Source organism: Oncorhynchus tshawytscha, linkage group LG26, assembly GCF_018296145.1.
Source record: "Oncorhynchus tshawytscha isolate Ot180627B linkage group LG26, Otsh_v2.0, whole genome shotgun sequence".
Lineage (NCBI taxonomy): Eukaryota > Metazoa > Chordata > Actinopteri > Salmoniformes > Salmonidae > Oncorhynchus > Oncorhynchus tshawytscha.
In genome coordinates this window covers 28,403,774-28,420,379 of record NC_056454.1, presented here as the reverse complement: position 1 = coordinate 28,420,379, position 16,606 = coordinate 28,403,774, and the positions used below count along the sequence as shown (strand labels likewise).

Genomic DNA, 16,606 nt, shown 5'->3' with positions numbered 1-16,606 from the left:
GAACTTTTTGAACTTTTCGTCCGATGTTCGGTGCGACCTGAACGCCCTTTTGGATTTGTTTACCAAACGCCCTAACAAAAGAACATATTTGGACATAACTGATGGACATTATTGAACAAATCAAACATTTATGGTGGAACTGGGAATCCTGGGAGTGCATTCTGATGGGGCGGCAGGGTAGCCTAGTGGTTAGAGCGTTGGACAAGTAACCGGAAGGTTGCAAGTTCAAATCCCCGAGCTGACAAGGTACAAATCTGTCGTTCTGCCCCTGAACAGGCAGTTAACCCACTGTTCCTAGGCCGTCATTGAAAATATGGAATATGGAACTTGTCATGCATCGATATGACGTTTTTGGCCGATTCCGATATTTTTTTGCAAAAAAACAACACGACATCTGTTTCAGTAGCTATAGTTAGCTAGCTAACTATATAGCTAGGTGTCATCTAAAATAACCCTTTATAAGACAGTTCTTATTTGGTTATTGGTGCTTGGGCCCATCTGTAAAGCTAGCCACGATAGTGGCCTTTGCGGTTAGCCTTCAAAATAAAAGCATGGCATAATTCTATTTGTATTCACTTGCATCACTGTCAATTACATACTTTTTACATTTTGAAGGAAAACTGCAAATTCCACTTGTACCTAGTCCCTATTGTGGCTAGCTTCACAACACATAACCCGGTCCGGTCGAACCTCACTAGCCAGATGAAGCTAGCTGGCTGCTTATAACGTTAGCTTTGGGCAACAGAGTTTAGTAGCTGGCTAGCTATTTACTTTCCTGAATTGAAGTTCAATTTCAATAGGCGAACAAGAAGTGGCAACGTAGCTAATACTTACAAGGATTCCTAAATCATCGCTAAGAATAATGAAAATGACTGCAGTTTCTACTGGCCATTGTTTTCAGGCTGATCGGGGCGACAGGGTAGCCTAGTGGTTAGTGTTGGACTAGTAACCAGAAGGTTGCAAGTTCAAACCCCCGTGCTGACAAGGTACAAATCTGTCGTTCTGCCCCTGAACAGGCAGCTAACCCACTGTTCCTAGGTCGTCATTGAAAATAAGAATTTGTTCTTAACTGACTTGCCTAGTTAAATAAAGGTAAAATAAATAAAAAATTGTATTGGGGCTAGCTAGGTAGCTACCGACGAAATTGTGGTCAAACAAATTATGCTTTATTACCAACGCGGTATTGTAAACACATCGTTCGTTCGGTGTTTGCAGACTTTTGTACAGCTTTGACATGGCTACTCTATCTTTTTTGGGACGCAAAGAACCAAACTACATTCCATAGTATGTATGTCGTAAAGCTAATAGGTGTGACGCTATTACTGTGTAGTTACTGTGTAACTCTGGTAGGGCAACATCTGATAAATAGCACTTGGTAGTGTGTACCGGTGCTCGACCAGTCGGCGAAAGCCAACATCACCCACGACAGAACGGTTGATTGTCAAGGGCAATGAATTCCATTATCTTGGCTTTAATGGATTTCGCCTTTTGAGTTGTCTTGCTGATATTGTCTTACTCTTTCAAATGACTGCTCGACTTGTTGATTACTCGATCCAAACAGCAGACATTGTGGGCTATGTTAGGAATGCTGTGTTGCACGCGTTCGTAATTTTTACGTGGCGTCATTACGTCATGTACCTACGTTATATAGGTATGCACGTCAGCTTTGACATTGGTTTTGCACATCAGCGTTAAACTAGACATCAGCCTATACCGATGTTAGCATTTTTAGCTAATATCGTCCAATTCCGATATGTTCACCTATATATCGTGATTCCCTAAATGGAACATTTCTGTAATCTTTTATTTCAGCTCATGAAACATGGGACCAACACTTTACATGTTGCATCGATATATGTTGTCATAACAGTGGACTTTGGGGGGGATGTCCATCGCGCTCATGAAAGGCTCTGCAAAATTGACCGTTTGTCTCTGTGGCAACTGCAATCCGTTGTAGTCTACAATTGTGTTTGGTATAGTGGACTGGATTAAACATGGACCCAAACTGGAGAATCAGTGTGGCCAGGTTGTGCTGCATCTTGGCTTCCATTTGGTGTCTACTGACTAGTACTGAATGTTAGCCTGATGTCTACCTTCATAGAACAACAAACCCCCATGGCAGTCTCCTGATCACTACAGCAACCACGGTGTTGCATCACTTGGCAACAGATGGTAGAGGTGGACAAAGGGGGAGGAGACAGACGGTTGAAACTGAGAGGATAGATGTGTGTGGCTGTTTGTATGAGGTAGAGTTTTGAATGAGAGGAGAACCTGGACAGAAGGAGTAGAGGGAGACCAAAAGGGGTAGGAGGGACAAGAGAAGTGGGAAAGGATGAGAGAGAAAATATGCAGAGATTAGTATTCTTGCAGGACAGTGGCTCCCCTGGACAGTCAGTGGTATTGCGGGCATTTTTATGCTCCAGATTCAGCTTGCAACTAGATTCACATGTAATCCAATCAATGTCTCCTGAACACACTGTGCGTTCCAAATACACCAAGGCATGCACAACATTTCAAATATGTTTTACAATTCCCAGGGAAGTCTCTGAGGAGCTACATCAAGTTGACATGATCTTGAAATGTGCACAGGCCTGCATAGAATTTGTTTGTCTGGAAGAAACCACAGTCTCCTAACTGGGATTTAACTGAACTCATTAATGACTCTTTAGGGAATCAACCTGCTAGCTTAGACAGTGCTTGGCCGTATTCCTATTTCTTCACATACACACAGCTATACCTGGGATACCTGCACTTGACATGCTTTGCACTTAACATACTTATGGTAAATTGTACCTAATAATCTGTGCTGTGTTTATGTGTGTGCAGGTGGTCGCAGTCTAAACGATGGATGGGGAATCAGAGGCCAAACCTCGAGTAGAGGAGGAGAGCACAGCCCCAGATAAGGAACCCATGGACACAGACATCACTCCCTCAGAGCAAACTACACCCCCCATGAGAACCCAGGCTCCTGTCACCAAGGCAATAGAGGAACCCTCCAGGGTTATAGAGAACAATGACGATGATGATGTGGTGCTGGTGGAAGAGGCCCCGTCTCCCTCTGCTATTCCCTCTTTCCAAGCTGCCTCCACACCCACAGACTGCACTGAGCCCCACCCCACTGAAACAGATACCACAGCAATGATAAACACGACAACAGCCACAGCCCCCGCCAAGATCCCCAGTCCACCCGCCACCTATTCTGCAGCACCTACAGAGCCCATCGTCATTGACGATGAGGAGGATCCCGGGCACAGAGGCTTTTCCTCACTTGCCACAGCCGGAGGCCCTTCTTCAGATAGCGAAGGCATACTGAGCAGCACAGAGCCTGATTCTGAGATAAAGATTGCCAGTGTCACAACGCTGGGGCCCTCTGTTGCCACGGCAGCTACAGCAGCCGAGCCAATGGCGGAAGGGGACATGAACCTGGTGATCACCAGTGTGACGTCACTGCAGGGTGGGGTGGGCATGGTGGAGAATGGCTTGCAGATCAGCAGCACCTTCAGTCTGAATCCTGAGGCCCAGAGCTCCATCAGCACCAACAGGCTCCCGGCCACCTTCAACCCTGGCCGGGTTAGCAACACCTCCACCACTAGCCAGCCTGTACAGAACGGAGACACGGTGACCCACCAGACGCCTGGTAATAAACACTCACTCATGATTTTCACACGAATGTGCTGAATCATTCTGTGCTGGCTTATTTTTATTATTTTCACATTGCAGCCATTTCTTCAGGTGTGCTAATGTTTGTTTTTTGTTCTTGTTTTCTTCCTGCCACAGATTCGTGGATCTCCCAGTCGGCCTCATTCCCGCGAAACCAGAAACGGACGGGGGTGGACTCTACATCACCAGCCGTATCCCTGCCCAAACCACCTGGCCCCTCCCCTTCAGGCTCCCAGAACCCCCCTCGCACTGTCAAGGTGACCTGCGCCAATTGTAAGAAGCCTCTGAAGAAAGGCCAGACTGCTTACCAGCGGAAAGGGTCCACACACCTTTTCTGTTCCACCACCTGCCTCTCTTCCTTCTCACACAAACCTACCCCTAAGAAGAGCTGCACCATGTGCAAAAAGTAAGAAGGAAGTGTTTTTTTTTTTTGTGTCGCTATATCTAATTTGCTACATTATTTCTAATGTGTGTGTGTGTGTGTGCATTACCCTGTCTTCCAGGGACATCACTACAATGAAGGGCACTATCGTGGCCCAGGTGGACTCCAGTGAATCGTTCCAGGAGTTCTGCAGTACAGGCTGTCTGGGAGCCTACGAGAATAAACAGAACCCACCCAAGTCCTCCCTTAAAACTAAGTGCACTGTCTGCAGCAAGCTCACTGAGGTTAGTCCCAACCGTGGGTAGGGGTCGATTAGGGACTGAGCATATATGAGATGCGTTCCAATCACTCTCCCTCCAACATTGCTGCCGACGGCACAGTTTCTCATCCGCTGTGTCTGTCCAAAGCCTTGAGCCTGGTGACCATGGTTACTGCATGGAAAACAGTTGGCATCAAAATTAAGCGTGGCTCCCATCTCACAATAGAGTATTTATAAACAACCTCAACAACACCAGCTAGAATCTCTTACAGATCTTACTACTTCCAGAGTATTCATTCACTGATTGATTCATAACAATATGTGGTCAAAATAATTATTTCTATTGGCTTTCCTCATAACAGATCCGCCATGAGGTGAGTTTCAAGACTGTCACGCATAAGATCTGCAGCGATGCCTGTTTCAACCGTTACCGCATGGCCAACGGGCTCATTGTGAACTGCTGTGAGCAGTGTGGTGAATACCTGCCCAGCCGCGCCACCGCCAACCACTTCCTCATCATCGATGGCAAGCAGAAACGCTTCTGCTGCCAAAACTGTATCAGTGACTACAAGCAGGTAACAACCAGTCAGAACTGTATCAGGAACTACAAGCAGGTTACAACCACTCAGAACTGTATCAGGGACTACAAGCAGGTAACAACCAGTCAGAACTGTATCAGGGACTGCAAGTGGGTAAAAAGCCAGGCTGTGTCACCTAGTCTCTCCCTGACACTGGGAGATTGTAGATTTTTGCTATTTGTTTCTATTGGTCCATATCAGCTGGTAATTGTTAACAATAGTATCTATCTTAGGTGCTATTAATGTTATGGTTACAAATATTTGTGTTCCCTTATTCCTCCAGGCCAACTCTAAGATGACGATGTGTACTGGCTGTAGGGCCATGGTCCGGTCTAGTGAAGTAACTCACTGCATCGGGGCCAGCGGCACAATGGAACCATACTGCTCCACAGCCTGCATGAACAAGACCAAGATCGCCAGCAGCGCTACCACTATCCTCCGTCAGTATTTGTCTATCCCTCACCATCAGAGCATCACTGTTCTCAATTTTAACTTCATTACTTGAATTTCAGTTCCTGGATTAAACCTCGTCTCACACATATTATAGCACTGCCACTCTCACTCCAGTGAGCCCACATCTTATGTCCTTTACACTAACTGTTGGTGTGGTTGCTTAAATGTGGTGGTTAGTTGTTTTGTCTCTGTGTACATATGCATGGATGTATGAGTCTAGTGCAGCAAGTACAATTAAAAAGGTGCTGGTGCTTCCTTAAGTTGCATCATACCCTGTGTAGGAAGGTTATGTGGTAAGGGGTGTTCTGTGTTTTTATTTCTGCCGATTCAGAGCCCACGTGTCACTTCTGTAAGAAGACATCGTTACCTCAGTACCAGGCATCACTGCCTGAAGGGAAGGTCGTAAACTTTTGCAGCTCAATGTGTGTCACCAAGTTCCAGGTACGTATGAACTCCAATTCTGTCTTTATTGTAAATGTCACCTTAACCAGGACTAAAGATTTGAATAAGAATTCTAAAAGCCTACTTTAAAGTTAGGTTTCATGTTAGAAAGAGCATGTCTAGTGCAGTGCAATGAAACAATATGAGTCCCTGACTGTCTGGGGCCCTTAACTGGTTGTCTGCAGCTCAATTAAATGTTTTTCTCTCTTTCTTTCTTCAGAATGCAACCATTCATACAGTAACCAATGGACAAGCTCCCATGTCTATAACAAACCACAACATCCAGCTCAAATGTAATTACTGTCGAGGAGCATTCAGCCTAAAGCCTGAAATCCTGGAGTGGGAGGTAAATTCACTTTGTGGTCATGAACGTTGTTTATTTAACACAATTCTATTATGTTTTTAGTTGTAGTCTTTTTTTTGTTCTCAAAATTGAGCACCAAAGTTAATTGTACACCTTTCTGTTGGAAGTCTGAGTGTACATGCTCCACTTCTCCTTCTGGGTGCAGGATAAATAAAGTGGTCAAAATTAAATATGCAAGAGCATTCAACATTGTGTCGGTATATATCCCCCCCCAGGATAGAGTGTACCAGTTCTGCAGTAAAATATGTTGTGAGGACTACAAGAAGCTGCACTGCATCGTCACGTTTTGCGAGTACTGCCAGGAGGAGAAGACCCTCCACGAGATGGTCAAGTTCTCTGGAGTCAAGAGGCCCTTCTGCAGCGAAGGTTCGCCAAGGCTCTCACTCCTTCATCTGTGTACCTGTTAGCTAGTCGGTTTTTATTGTGAGAGAACCCTAATACATGTCCTCATCCCATATTTAGTCATGGCCTTACCATGTTCTGCCACTAGATGGGCCACTTCACCCAGACCAAACATGAGTTGAGCCACAGTTTGTCTGTCAGGTGAGCACTGACATCATGTAACCACCTAATAGTTGTTGTCCCTGTTTCCCCTGTTTCTCCTCAGGTTGTAAGCTGCTGTTCAAGCAGGACTTTGCCAACCGGCTGGGTCTGAAGTGTGTCACCTGTAACTACTGCACTCAGCTGTGTAAGAGAGGAGTGACCAGGCAGCTGGCCGGTGTTTCCAGGGACTTCTGCAGTGAAACCTGCGCCAAGAAGTTCCATGAGTGGTACTACAAGGTCAGTGCACCTACCTAAATCAGTTTAGCTGTGAAAAATACTATTCTTGAGTTAGTCAATGATTACTGATTTTGATTGATCAAATCTCTTCTATGAAGGTTATTTTTGTGTGCGTTACCCTGTATGTCCTCCAGGCGGTGCGTTGTGACTGCTGTAAGGTGCAGGGGAACCTGACTGAGTCGGTACAGTGGAGAGCAGAGATGAAGCACTTCTGTGACCAGCAGTGTCTCCTCCGTTTCTACTGCCAGCAGAACGAACCCAACCTGGAAACGCAGAAGGGCCCAGAGAACACCAGACTTGGTACTAATTTGTGTGTGTTTAGTCTTTTAATACAAGTGCTTCTTTGTGGTTGACTTATGGAACCCTGTTTTCTATTGACAGGATTTGGAATACAAACCGAGGCAACCAACATTGCGGTGAGAAAAAAACACTTCACGTTAAAACCCTATAATTGTTGCAGTACAGCTGACCGTAAGGTAAAGAATATCATTTTCCTTCTTTAACAAGTATCCTCTCTTATCCTTTCTATCTGCTAGATGTTGAGTCAGCCGTACACCGGTGGAGGGATCCTAAAGGATGTGAAGAATAAAGCTGTACTCTGCAAGCCTCTCACTATGACCAAGGCCACCTACTGCAAACCACACATGCAGAGCAAGCTCCTACAGACGGGTACACAGCTCAAAATTACTCTCTGAGAAGCTGTGGTTCAAACTGTTCAGCACATTATCTTCCAGAAAGTAGTGTCATTGTCCTTGGTTTGACTTTTGACCAGTGTGTCTGTCTCCAGATGAGGATGACGGGGTGAAGAGGGAGTACATTCCCGTGCCCATCCCTGTACCCGTGTTCATCCCCGTCCCCATGAACCTCTACGCCCAGGTTACACCCATGCCCATCACACTACCCGTCCCGGTAAGAAACGCCCTGGGCTCCATGGAACCTATAGAATTGTCCCAAAAGTGCAAATTTGGTCATTTCAAGCAGAGGTGTGTCCGATGATAAGACCTCTATTGCTGTTCACATTCTGAAACTCTGATTGGTATTTTGTAAATATTTTTTAAACTATGAATCACATTCTTGTTGTGAAAATAATAAGGTGGAGCGAATATTGACTCTCAATCTACTCTTACTGGTATTTGACACATGGACAGTCCCTAACCAACCAGTTGTCCCTCTCCCTCCCTTGTATCCCAGGTTCCAGTGCCGGTATTCCTGCCGACCACGATGCAGGGTGCAGATCAGATTGTCCAGACTATCACCGAGCTTAAGGCCAAAGTCCCTACTGACCCCCACGAGGCTGACCTCCTCTCCATAGCTGAGATGATCGCAGAGGACCAGAAGCCAGGTAGAGAGAGCGAGAGAGAGACACACACAAACACAGAGAAAGAAAGCTGGATACCACATCCACAGTTTGCATGTTCCAACTGTGCAAACTCAGTGTTACTCAAGTACTGTGAAGTGTGTCCAATGATTAGGACTCTATTGCTGTTCACATCCTGAAACTGTGATTGGTGTATTGTTATGTGAGGACATGAAACAAGCCATGAAGCTTTATCCATGACTACCAGTACGTATTTTTGTCCACCTGAATGGGAAGCACAGTTGTGAGGTTGATTGTTGTGACTGTTTCAGATGTTAAGAGGGAGCGAGGAGGAGAGGCCAGGTCCAGCAGCTCCAGTAGCAGCAGCTCTGAATCGGATGGGGAGGATGAGAAGTATGAACCAGACCTGGACCTGGAGAACGACTTTCCTCAAGGTACGACGACTGAACAACATCTGACCACTCTGACACTGAGACACTTTCTATTGCTGTCCTCCTCTATTGTGGAAAATTATATTATTCGACTGCTCTCTGTAACAGCGGGGAGGTGTTACAATGTCACATGGGTGTGTTTTTTATATTATGGAACCGTACAGTACAGATAAATATCTCTAGGGTTATTTCTGGACTGCCTGCTCATTTGACTTGTCACTCCTATCGGACAAAGGGATTTTTTTATTATTTATAATCCGAAGTGGATTCAGAAGGAACAGTAAAGGACATAGCTAATAAATGAATAATGCTTATAATGGTAGCTTAAAGAACCTAGCCAACTGAGCCAGTGACCAGCAGCACTGGACAATGTGTTCAGTAGAGAGAAGCTAGTTATAAAACGGCGGTTTGATTTAATTCACCCCCACAGTTAAGGGCCAGTAGCTAATTCACTCATTCACATCCCTCCCTCCATCTGTCTGGCTCAGTTGTCTCAGTTCAGCCCGGTTCACTTTAGCTCTGCCTACCTCTGTCCAACTCAGTCTGGTTGGCTTTGACTTGGCTCATCCCTTACCTGTGTCTGTTTGTCCTGTCTGTCCTGTGGTGCCCCAGACCCTGTCCCTGCGCTGGAGGGCCTGGACGAGGACATGGGGTTCACCCTGCCCCCTCTCCTGGCTGAGGAGAAGGAAGTGGCACCCAGAGCCAGGAGACAGGTAAACTACCCACCCTGACTAGTGTTGTCGCGATACCAACATTTTACAAACAGTAATATACTAGGCCAAGTATCACGATACCACAGTGGGGCAAATATCTGTGGCCTACCATCCCCATCCCGTTCGCCCCATCCCCCATCCCCCGGACACTTGTTCCTGTTTTCTAAACGTTCTCTAAAAACCTGAAATTCACACTTCTACTCAAATACAACACATATTAAATTTAACTGCACACTGTTCGCTGTATAATAGAATGCTGCATAGAATGTCTGATTTGCTCATATTTGCAAAGGCCTGTGATTTGGCTGGAGGGATGGGAGGAAGGAGTGTACATGCATAATGATCTGCATGTCATTGTCACTTAGGGGAAAACACTGCATGAAACCTTCTTTAATCTTCAGTTTACAGACACACACACTCTCTCTGTCTCCCTCATTCTCATAAACACCCCCCCCCCACTCTCTCTCCCACAAACACATATACACACACTGCTCCAACTTTTAAAACGTTAGGCACCAAACAGAATTTTAAGGAGCACCAGAAAAGGCCTATTTGAAAATAACCTTTTGAAGCACATCTCATGAGTAGCAGACTTTTTTTTTTTCTGTGCCAATCAAATGTCCCTAAACCAATTGTCAAGTTACCAGGTTGTTGGTAACATGACTGAACAACGTTGTTTATCAAACCAATAAATAGCAACCCGGGATTAGTTTCAAACAGCCCATGACTTGGTTTGTGAAATTAAAAAATATGTTTGCAAATTCCAATAAAAAGTTCTCTGATAATATTGTTTTAACTGTTTAGGCTACAGACTAGACCTCTGGTAATATGGGTCATATTGTTTTAACTGTTTAGGCTACAGACTAGACCTCTGGTAATATGGGTCATATTGTTTTAACTGTTTAGGCTAGAGACTAGACCTCTGGTAATATGGGTCATATTGTTTTAACTGTTTAGGCTAGAGACGAGCAGTTTTCTTTGCTGTCTGTCGCGAAGCGGTGCTCCATTTTCCCTCTGACACTGAGGATGCATGAAAGTGAACTTGCAAAGTCTACTCTGACTGGTCTGTGCTCTTGGTTACAACGGGCAATGAAATTATACAATGTATCAACATTGCTCGCTTTGGTCACATTGGAGCAGCGCTCAATGTACAAATCTAACAACAGAAGACTCTTCTGGGTTTGCATCCCCATTTCCGCTCACCATCACTGCTAAATTATATATTTTTTAATCTGACGGAGGAATAGATGTGCATGAATCCCACCCCTTACCCTAAACCAGATTCATATCCCAACCATACCGTCCCCAAACACTGATATCGCACTCTTTCCCTTTGAGCTCACCCCTCTCTTTATTCATGTTTAGTCTGATGTTTTCCCTTTTTGTTTTTTCTTTTTCGTTTCTATAATTGTGAAGCGACTGAGTCCTTGAAAAGCGCTATGTAAGTCCCATGTGTTATTATGAAGAGCGGATGGAGAGAAGCAGGTAAGTGAGGGCCGGTATGGGATACGGTTGGCTGATTTACAGCTGCAACACCTGATATGTGCCTAGTTAAATGAAGGTGAAATAAAAATACATAAATTAAAGTGAAGTGGATATTATTGGACCGGTTCAATAAAAATGTACTGAACTTATAAACAACTGACTTTATGAACATTTTATAAAAGGCGCCAGCGTTGTGTGGTTGTATCATAAGAAACGGTACTACTGTATATTAAAATGTTGGTATCATGACGTTTTGGTACAGGGATATCAGCAGCATACCACCCTGCATATCACCGCTGGCTTGCTTCTGATGCTAAGCTAAACAGGGTTGGTTCTGGATGGGAGACCAGATGCTGCTGGAAGTGGTGTTGGAGGGCCAGTAGGAGGCACACTTTCCTCTGGTCTAAAAAAAAAAAGATATCCTAATGCCCCAGGGCAATGATTGGGGACACTGCCCTATGTAGGGTGACGTCTTTCGGGATGGGACGTTAAACGGGTGTCATGACTCTGAGGTCATTAAAGATCCCATGGCACTTATCGTAAGAGTAGGGGTGTTAACCCCGGTGTCCTGGCTAAATACCAAATCTGGCCCTCAAACCATCATGGTCACCTAATAATCCCCAGTTTACAATTGGCTCATTAATCCCCCTCCTCTCCCCTGTTACTATTCCCCAGGTCGTTGCTGCAAATTAGAACGTGTTCTCAGTCAACTTACCTGGTAAAATAATGGATAAATTGAAGTTATAAAAATATTGTGCAACTCTAACCCTGGCACCTTTCATCTAGCTACTAGCTCCAATTGGAAGCAGAATTGTGTCTGATGATTCAAACTCTTTTGCTGTTCACATCCTGAAACTGATTGGTATTTTTCATATGAGGACATTAGATGTTAATCTTCATCATGGCTTATTATTTAAACATCTTGATAAAAGATATACTAAAAACAATCCAGCATCATTAACACAACAGAAAAATGAAATTATTTAAATATTGAAAGTGTGTGTGGGCTTATGTTTTTATTAAATTATTCATATAAAGATAAGAGTCTAAGGTCTCCCACACGACGAAGGCTTCTACCGAGACATTACCAGTCTCATTTGTAGGAGCTGTGTGTTTGTTTTAGGGACACAAGAGGCGAGCTGTGGAGGGAGACCCTTCTTCCCCCTCCCCCCCTACACCAGATGGTCCTGTGGAGGGGCGCTCGCTACCCCTGAGATCTCGCTACGCGATCAACGCCTGGAAAAGTTGGGCGCTGTCCTCAGCTGAACAATCAGGTGACCATAAAGGGAAAGACTATCTCAAGCAGGCTGAGTAAGCTCCGCCCACAGCAAGTATTATCGTACAACAATTGGAACCATTGGTTTTCTGTATGAAAGGTGCTATATAATAAAGTTGCTAATCGATTATAATTCTTTGTCCTCAGAACCTCCACCGGCCCGGTCGACGAGTAACCCGCTCTCTCTGAAAACATCAGAACTCAGCCTGGCCCTGTCACGATTTGTCCATGAGGTACGGCGGCCCAACGGGGAGTGCTACGCCCCCGACAGCGTCCTCTATCTCTGCCTGGGCATCCAGCAGGTCAGTCACCTCTGTTTAGTTTCCCCCTTCTCGTTTGACATCTGTGGCCTGGTTCCATTTCAGTTTGTAGCCCTTTGCTCCTTCCCATTCAGACCGTGTTCACAGATCTGACAAGCCATGGATAGGTGAAAGCAATATGTTGGAGGTTCTGTCTTAAGGCTGTTTCAGTACTATATAGATCTATGAACATCAGCTGAATAGGTGCTAATGACCAGAATGGCTCCAGGCCCACATTTGGAAAGTATTCAGACCCCTTGACTTTTTCCACATTCCTCACTTATTCTAAAATGGATGTTTTTTTTCCCCCTCATCACTCTACACACACACACCCCATAATGACAAAACAAAAACAGTTTTTTTTAGACATTTTTGCAAGTAATAAAATGTTTTTAAAAAACGGAAATCACATTTACATAAGTATTCAGACCCTTTACTTTGTTGAAGAACCTTTGGCAGCGATTACAGCCTCAAGTCTTCTTGGGTATGACGCTACAAGTTTGGCACAACTGTATTTGGGGAGTTTCTCCCATTCTCTACAGATCTCTTCAAGCTCTGTCAGGCTAGATGGGAAATGTCACTGCACAGCTATTTTCAGGTCTCTCCAGGGATGTTAGATCAGGTTCAAGTCCGGGCTCTGGACATTGAGGACATTGAGACTTGTCCCGAAGCCACTCCTGCGTTATCTTGACTGTGTACTTAGGGTCGTTGTCCTGTTGGAAAGTCTTCGCCCCAGTCTGAGGTCCTGAGCACTCTGGGGCAGGTTTTCATCAAGGATCTCTCTGTACTTTGCTCTGTTCATCTTTCCCTTGATCCTGACTAGTCTCCCTGTCCCTGCTGCTGAAAAGCATCCCCACAGCATGATGCTGCCACCACCATGCATCACCGTAGGGATGGTGCCAGGTTTTCTCCAGATGTGACGCTTGGCATTCAGACCAAAAGGTTTAATCTTGGTTTCATTAGACCAGAGAATCTTGCAACTCTGGCCAGTATAATGTCAGTTTATATAGTTTGCTACATGAGTCATCTCTCCCCCTCCTGCTGCTGCATGCCGCTAACCACACCAAGCCCTATCCTGTCACTCAAGTGGAGGGCAGTTGCTCGGCCACGGAGTCACAAGTACTTTCTTGTCGTTCACTCTGCATGGTCAGATGGCTGCAACAATGTTGGTGACATGCTGCTTTCCACAAGTGTTCTATACACTTAGTAGTTTGCAGACAGTAAGATGCACAAAATATCTGCTAGTTTGTCTTTTTCTTAGCAAGATGTTGCTAAAATAATTTGTGTTCTGTGTGGCTGTTGGTAGAGCAAGACGCTTGCAACACCAGGGTTGTGGGTTCGATTCCCAAGGGTGACCAGTATGAAAATGTATGCCCTCACTACTGTAAGTTGCTCTGGATAAGAGCGTTTGCTAAATTTACTAAAATCTGTTAACCGCTAATGTTAATCGGCAGTTAGCTGGCTGGCTAGCTTGCTAAATGTACTAAGAGTCAGAGCAAACACAGCTAGCGAGTTGGTGCCGGTGTAGGCCTGGATGAGCATGTTTGTGCAACGGTATCTTCTCAGACAGGAATAGGCGCAGCATGGACATGAAGGCTGCAGTCCAAACACAGTATTTTTACCCCCTCAGCAATTGTGCTAGCCACTTTCCCTCAAAACTAGAATACAATTTGATTGCCATCTTAAGGGGAGGTCCAATTCACTAACGTTGCCCCCTTGGCCCTCGATTTAGCTCAAGGGATTGAGTGAACGTTGGTCACTTGCGGGGTTGATATGACCCACAATTCAATGCAAAATGTAGTCACATGTCAAACTCTGGTGGACGCAAACTGTCAAATTGAATAAAAAAGGCTGCATTTTCGCTATGTCAGAAAAAAATAGCTTGCTTATACATACATACATACATACAGTTTAAGTTTACATACACTTAGGTTGGAGTCATTTTCCACCACTCCACAAATTTCTTGTTGATAAACTATAGCTTTGGCAAGTCGGTTAGGTAATTTTTTCAACAATTGTTTACAGACAGATTATTTCACTTATTATACCACAATTCCAGTGGGTCAAAAGTTTACATACACTGTGTTGACTTAGCCTTTAAACAGCATGGAAAATTTCCGAAAATGATGTCATGGCTTTAGAAGCTTCTGATAGGCTAATTGACATAATTTGAGTCAATTGGAGGTGTACCTGTGGATGTATTTCAAGGCCTACCTTCAAACTCAGTGCCTCTTTGCTTGACATCATGGAAAAATCTAAAGATATCAGCCAAGACCTCAGGAAAAAAAATTGTAGACCTCAAATCTGGGTCATCCTTGGGAGCAATTTCCAAATGCCTGAAGGTACCACGTTCATCTGTACAAACATTAGTACGCAAGTATAAACACCATGGGACCACGCAGCCATCGTACAGCTCAGGAAGGAGAAGGCGTTCTGTCTCCTAGAGATGAACGTACTTTGGTGCGAAAAGTGCAAATCATTTCCAGAACAACAGCAAAGGACCTTGTGAAGATACTGGAGGAAACAGGTACAGAAGTATCTATATCCACAGTAAAACGAGTCCTATATCGACATAACCTGAAAGGCCACTCAGCAAGGAAGAAGCCACTGCTCCAAACGGCCATAAAAAAGCCAGACTACGGTTTGAAACTGCACATGAGGACAAATATCGTACTTTTGGAGAAATGTCCTTGGGTGTGATGCTGTTGGAAACGGGTACAAAAGTACACTGCTCAAAAAAATAAAGGGAACACTTAAACAACACAATGTAACTCCAAGTCAATCACACGTCTGTGAAATCAAACTGTCCACTTAGGAAGCAACACTGATTGACAATAAATTTCACATGCTGTTGTGCAAATGGAATACAGGTGGAAATTATAGGCAATTAGCAAGACACTCCCAATAAAGGAGTGGTTCTGCAGGTGGGGACCACAGACCACTTCTCAGTTCCTATGCTTCCTGGCTGATGTTTTGGTCACTTTTTAATGCTGGCCGTGCTTTCACTCTAGTGGTAGCATGAGACGGAGTCTACAACCCACACAAGTGGCTCAGGTAGTGCAGCTCATCCAGGATGGAACATCAATGCGAGCTGTGGCAAGGTTTGCTGTGCCTGTCAGCGTAGTGTCCAGAGCATGGAGGCTCTACCAGGAGACAGGCCCGTACATCAGGAGACGTGGAGGAGGCCGTAGGAGGGCAACAACCCAGCAGCAGGACCGCTACCTCCGCCTTTGTGCAAGGAGGAGCAGGAGGAGCACTGCCAGAGCCCTGCAAAATGACCTCCAGCAGGCCACAAATGTGCATGTGTCTGCTCAAACGGTCAGAAACAGACTCCATGAGGGTGGTATGAGGGCCCGACGTCCACAGGTGGGGGTTGTGCTTACAGCCCAACACCGTGCAGGACGTTTGGCATTTGCCAACTGCCCGAGTTACACCAGGAAGTCTCAATCCCTCCATCTGTGCTCAGACTCCGCAATAGGCTGAGAGTGGCTGGACTGAGGGCTTGTAGGCATGTTGTAAGGGGGATCGAGGTGGAGGGTCCGTCATGGTCTTGGGCGGTGTGTCACAGCATCATCGGACTGAGCTTGTCATTGCAGGCAATCTCAACGCTGTGCGTTACAGGGAAGACATCCTCCTCCCTCATGTGATACCCTTCCTGTAGGCTCATCCTGACATTACCCTCCAGCATGACAATGCCACCAGCCATACTGATCGTTCTGTGCGTGATTTCCTGCAAGACAGGAATGTCAGTGTTCTGCCATGGCCAGCGAAGAGCCCAGATCTCAATCCCAATTGAGCATGTCTGGGACCTGTTGGATCGGAGGGTGAGGGCTAGGGCCATTATCCCCAGAAATGTCCGGGAACTTGCAAGTGCCTTGGTGGAAGAGGGGAGTAACATCACACAGCAAGAACTGGCAAATCTGGTGCAGTCCATGAGGAGATGCACTGCCGTTCTTAATGCAGCTGGTGGCCACCAGATACTGACTGTTACTTTTGACCCCCTCCCTTTCTTCAGGGACACATTATACAATTTCTGTTAGTCACATGTCTGTGGAACCTGTTCAGTTTGTCTGACTCTTTTTATGTTCATACAAATATTTACACATGTTAAGTTTGCAGAAAATATCCTCCCTCATGAGGATGTTTCTTTTTTTGTTGAGTTGATAT

At 45.2% G+C, this 16,606-nt stretch overlaps 1 protein-coding gene across 3 annotated transcripts in view; it reads left to right on the top strand.

The window, feature by feature from the left end:
- The window catches only part of LOC112225494 (zinc finger MYM-type protein 2-like), a 33,186-nt gene that overhangs the window by 5,658 nt on the left and 10,922 nt on the right, over positions 1–16,606 (top strand). For all 3 annotated transcript variants that reach the window (XM_042306519.1, XM_024389503.2, XM_042306520.1), the window contains exons 2-19: positions 2,827–3,637; positions 3,778–4,066; positions 4,164–4,326; positions 4,664–4,876; positions 5,163–5,319; positions 5,664–5,773; positions 5,994–6,119; positions 6,353–6,503; positions 6,745–6,917; positions 7,052–7,217; positions 7,299–7,333; positions 7,454–7,586; positions 7,705–7,826; positions 8,109–8,259; positions 8,547–8,669; positions 9,279–9,379; positions 11,988–12,138; positions 12,288–12,442. In XM_042306519.1, the coding sequence (XP_042162453.1) occupies positions 2,845–3,637; positions 3,778–4,066; positions 4,164–4,326; positions 4,664–4,876; positions 5,163–5,319; positions 5,664–5,773; positions 5,994–6,119; positions 6,353–6,503; positions 6,745–6,917; positions 7,052–7,217; positions 7,299–7,333; positions 7,454–7,586; positions 7,705–7,826; positions 8,109–8,259; positions 8,547–8,669; positions 9,279–9,379; positions 11,988–12,138; positions 12,288–12,442 (3,312 nt within the window). In that variant the 5' untranslated portion in view covers positions 2,827–2,844. The remainder of the gene's footprint in view (positions 1–2,826; positions 3,638–3,777; positions 4,067–4,163; positions 4,327–4,663; positions 4,877–5,162; positions 5,320–5,663; positions 5,774–5,993; positions 6,120–6,352; positions 6,504–6,744; positions 6,918–7,051; positions 7,218–7,298; positions 7,334–7,453; positions 7,587–7,704; positions 7,827–8,108; positions 8,260–8,546; positions 8,670–9,278; positions 9,380–11,987; positions 12,139–12,287; positions 12,443–16,606) is intronic.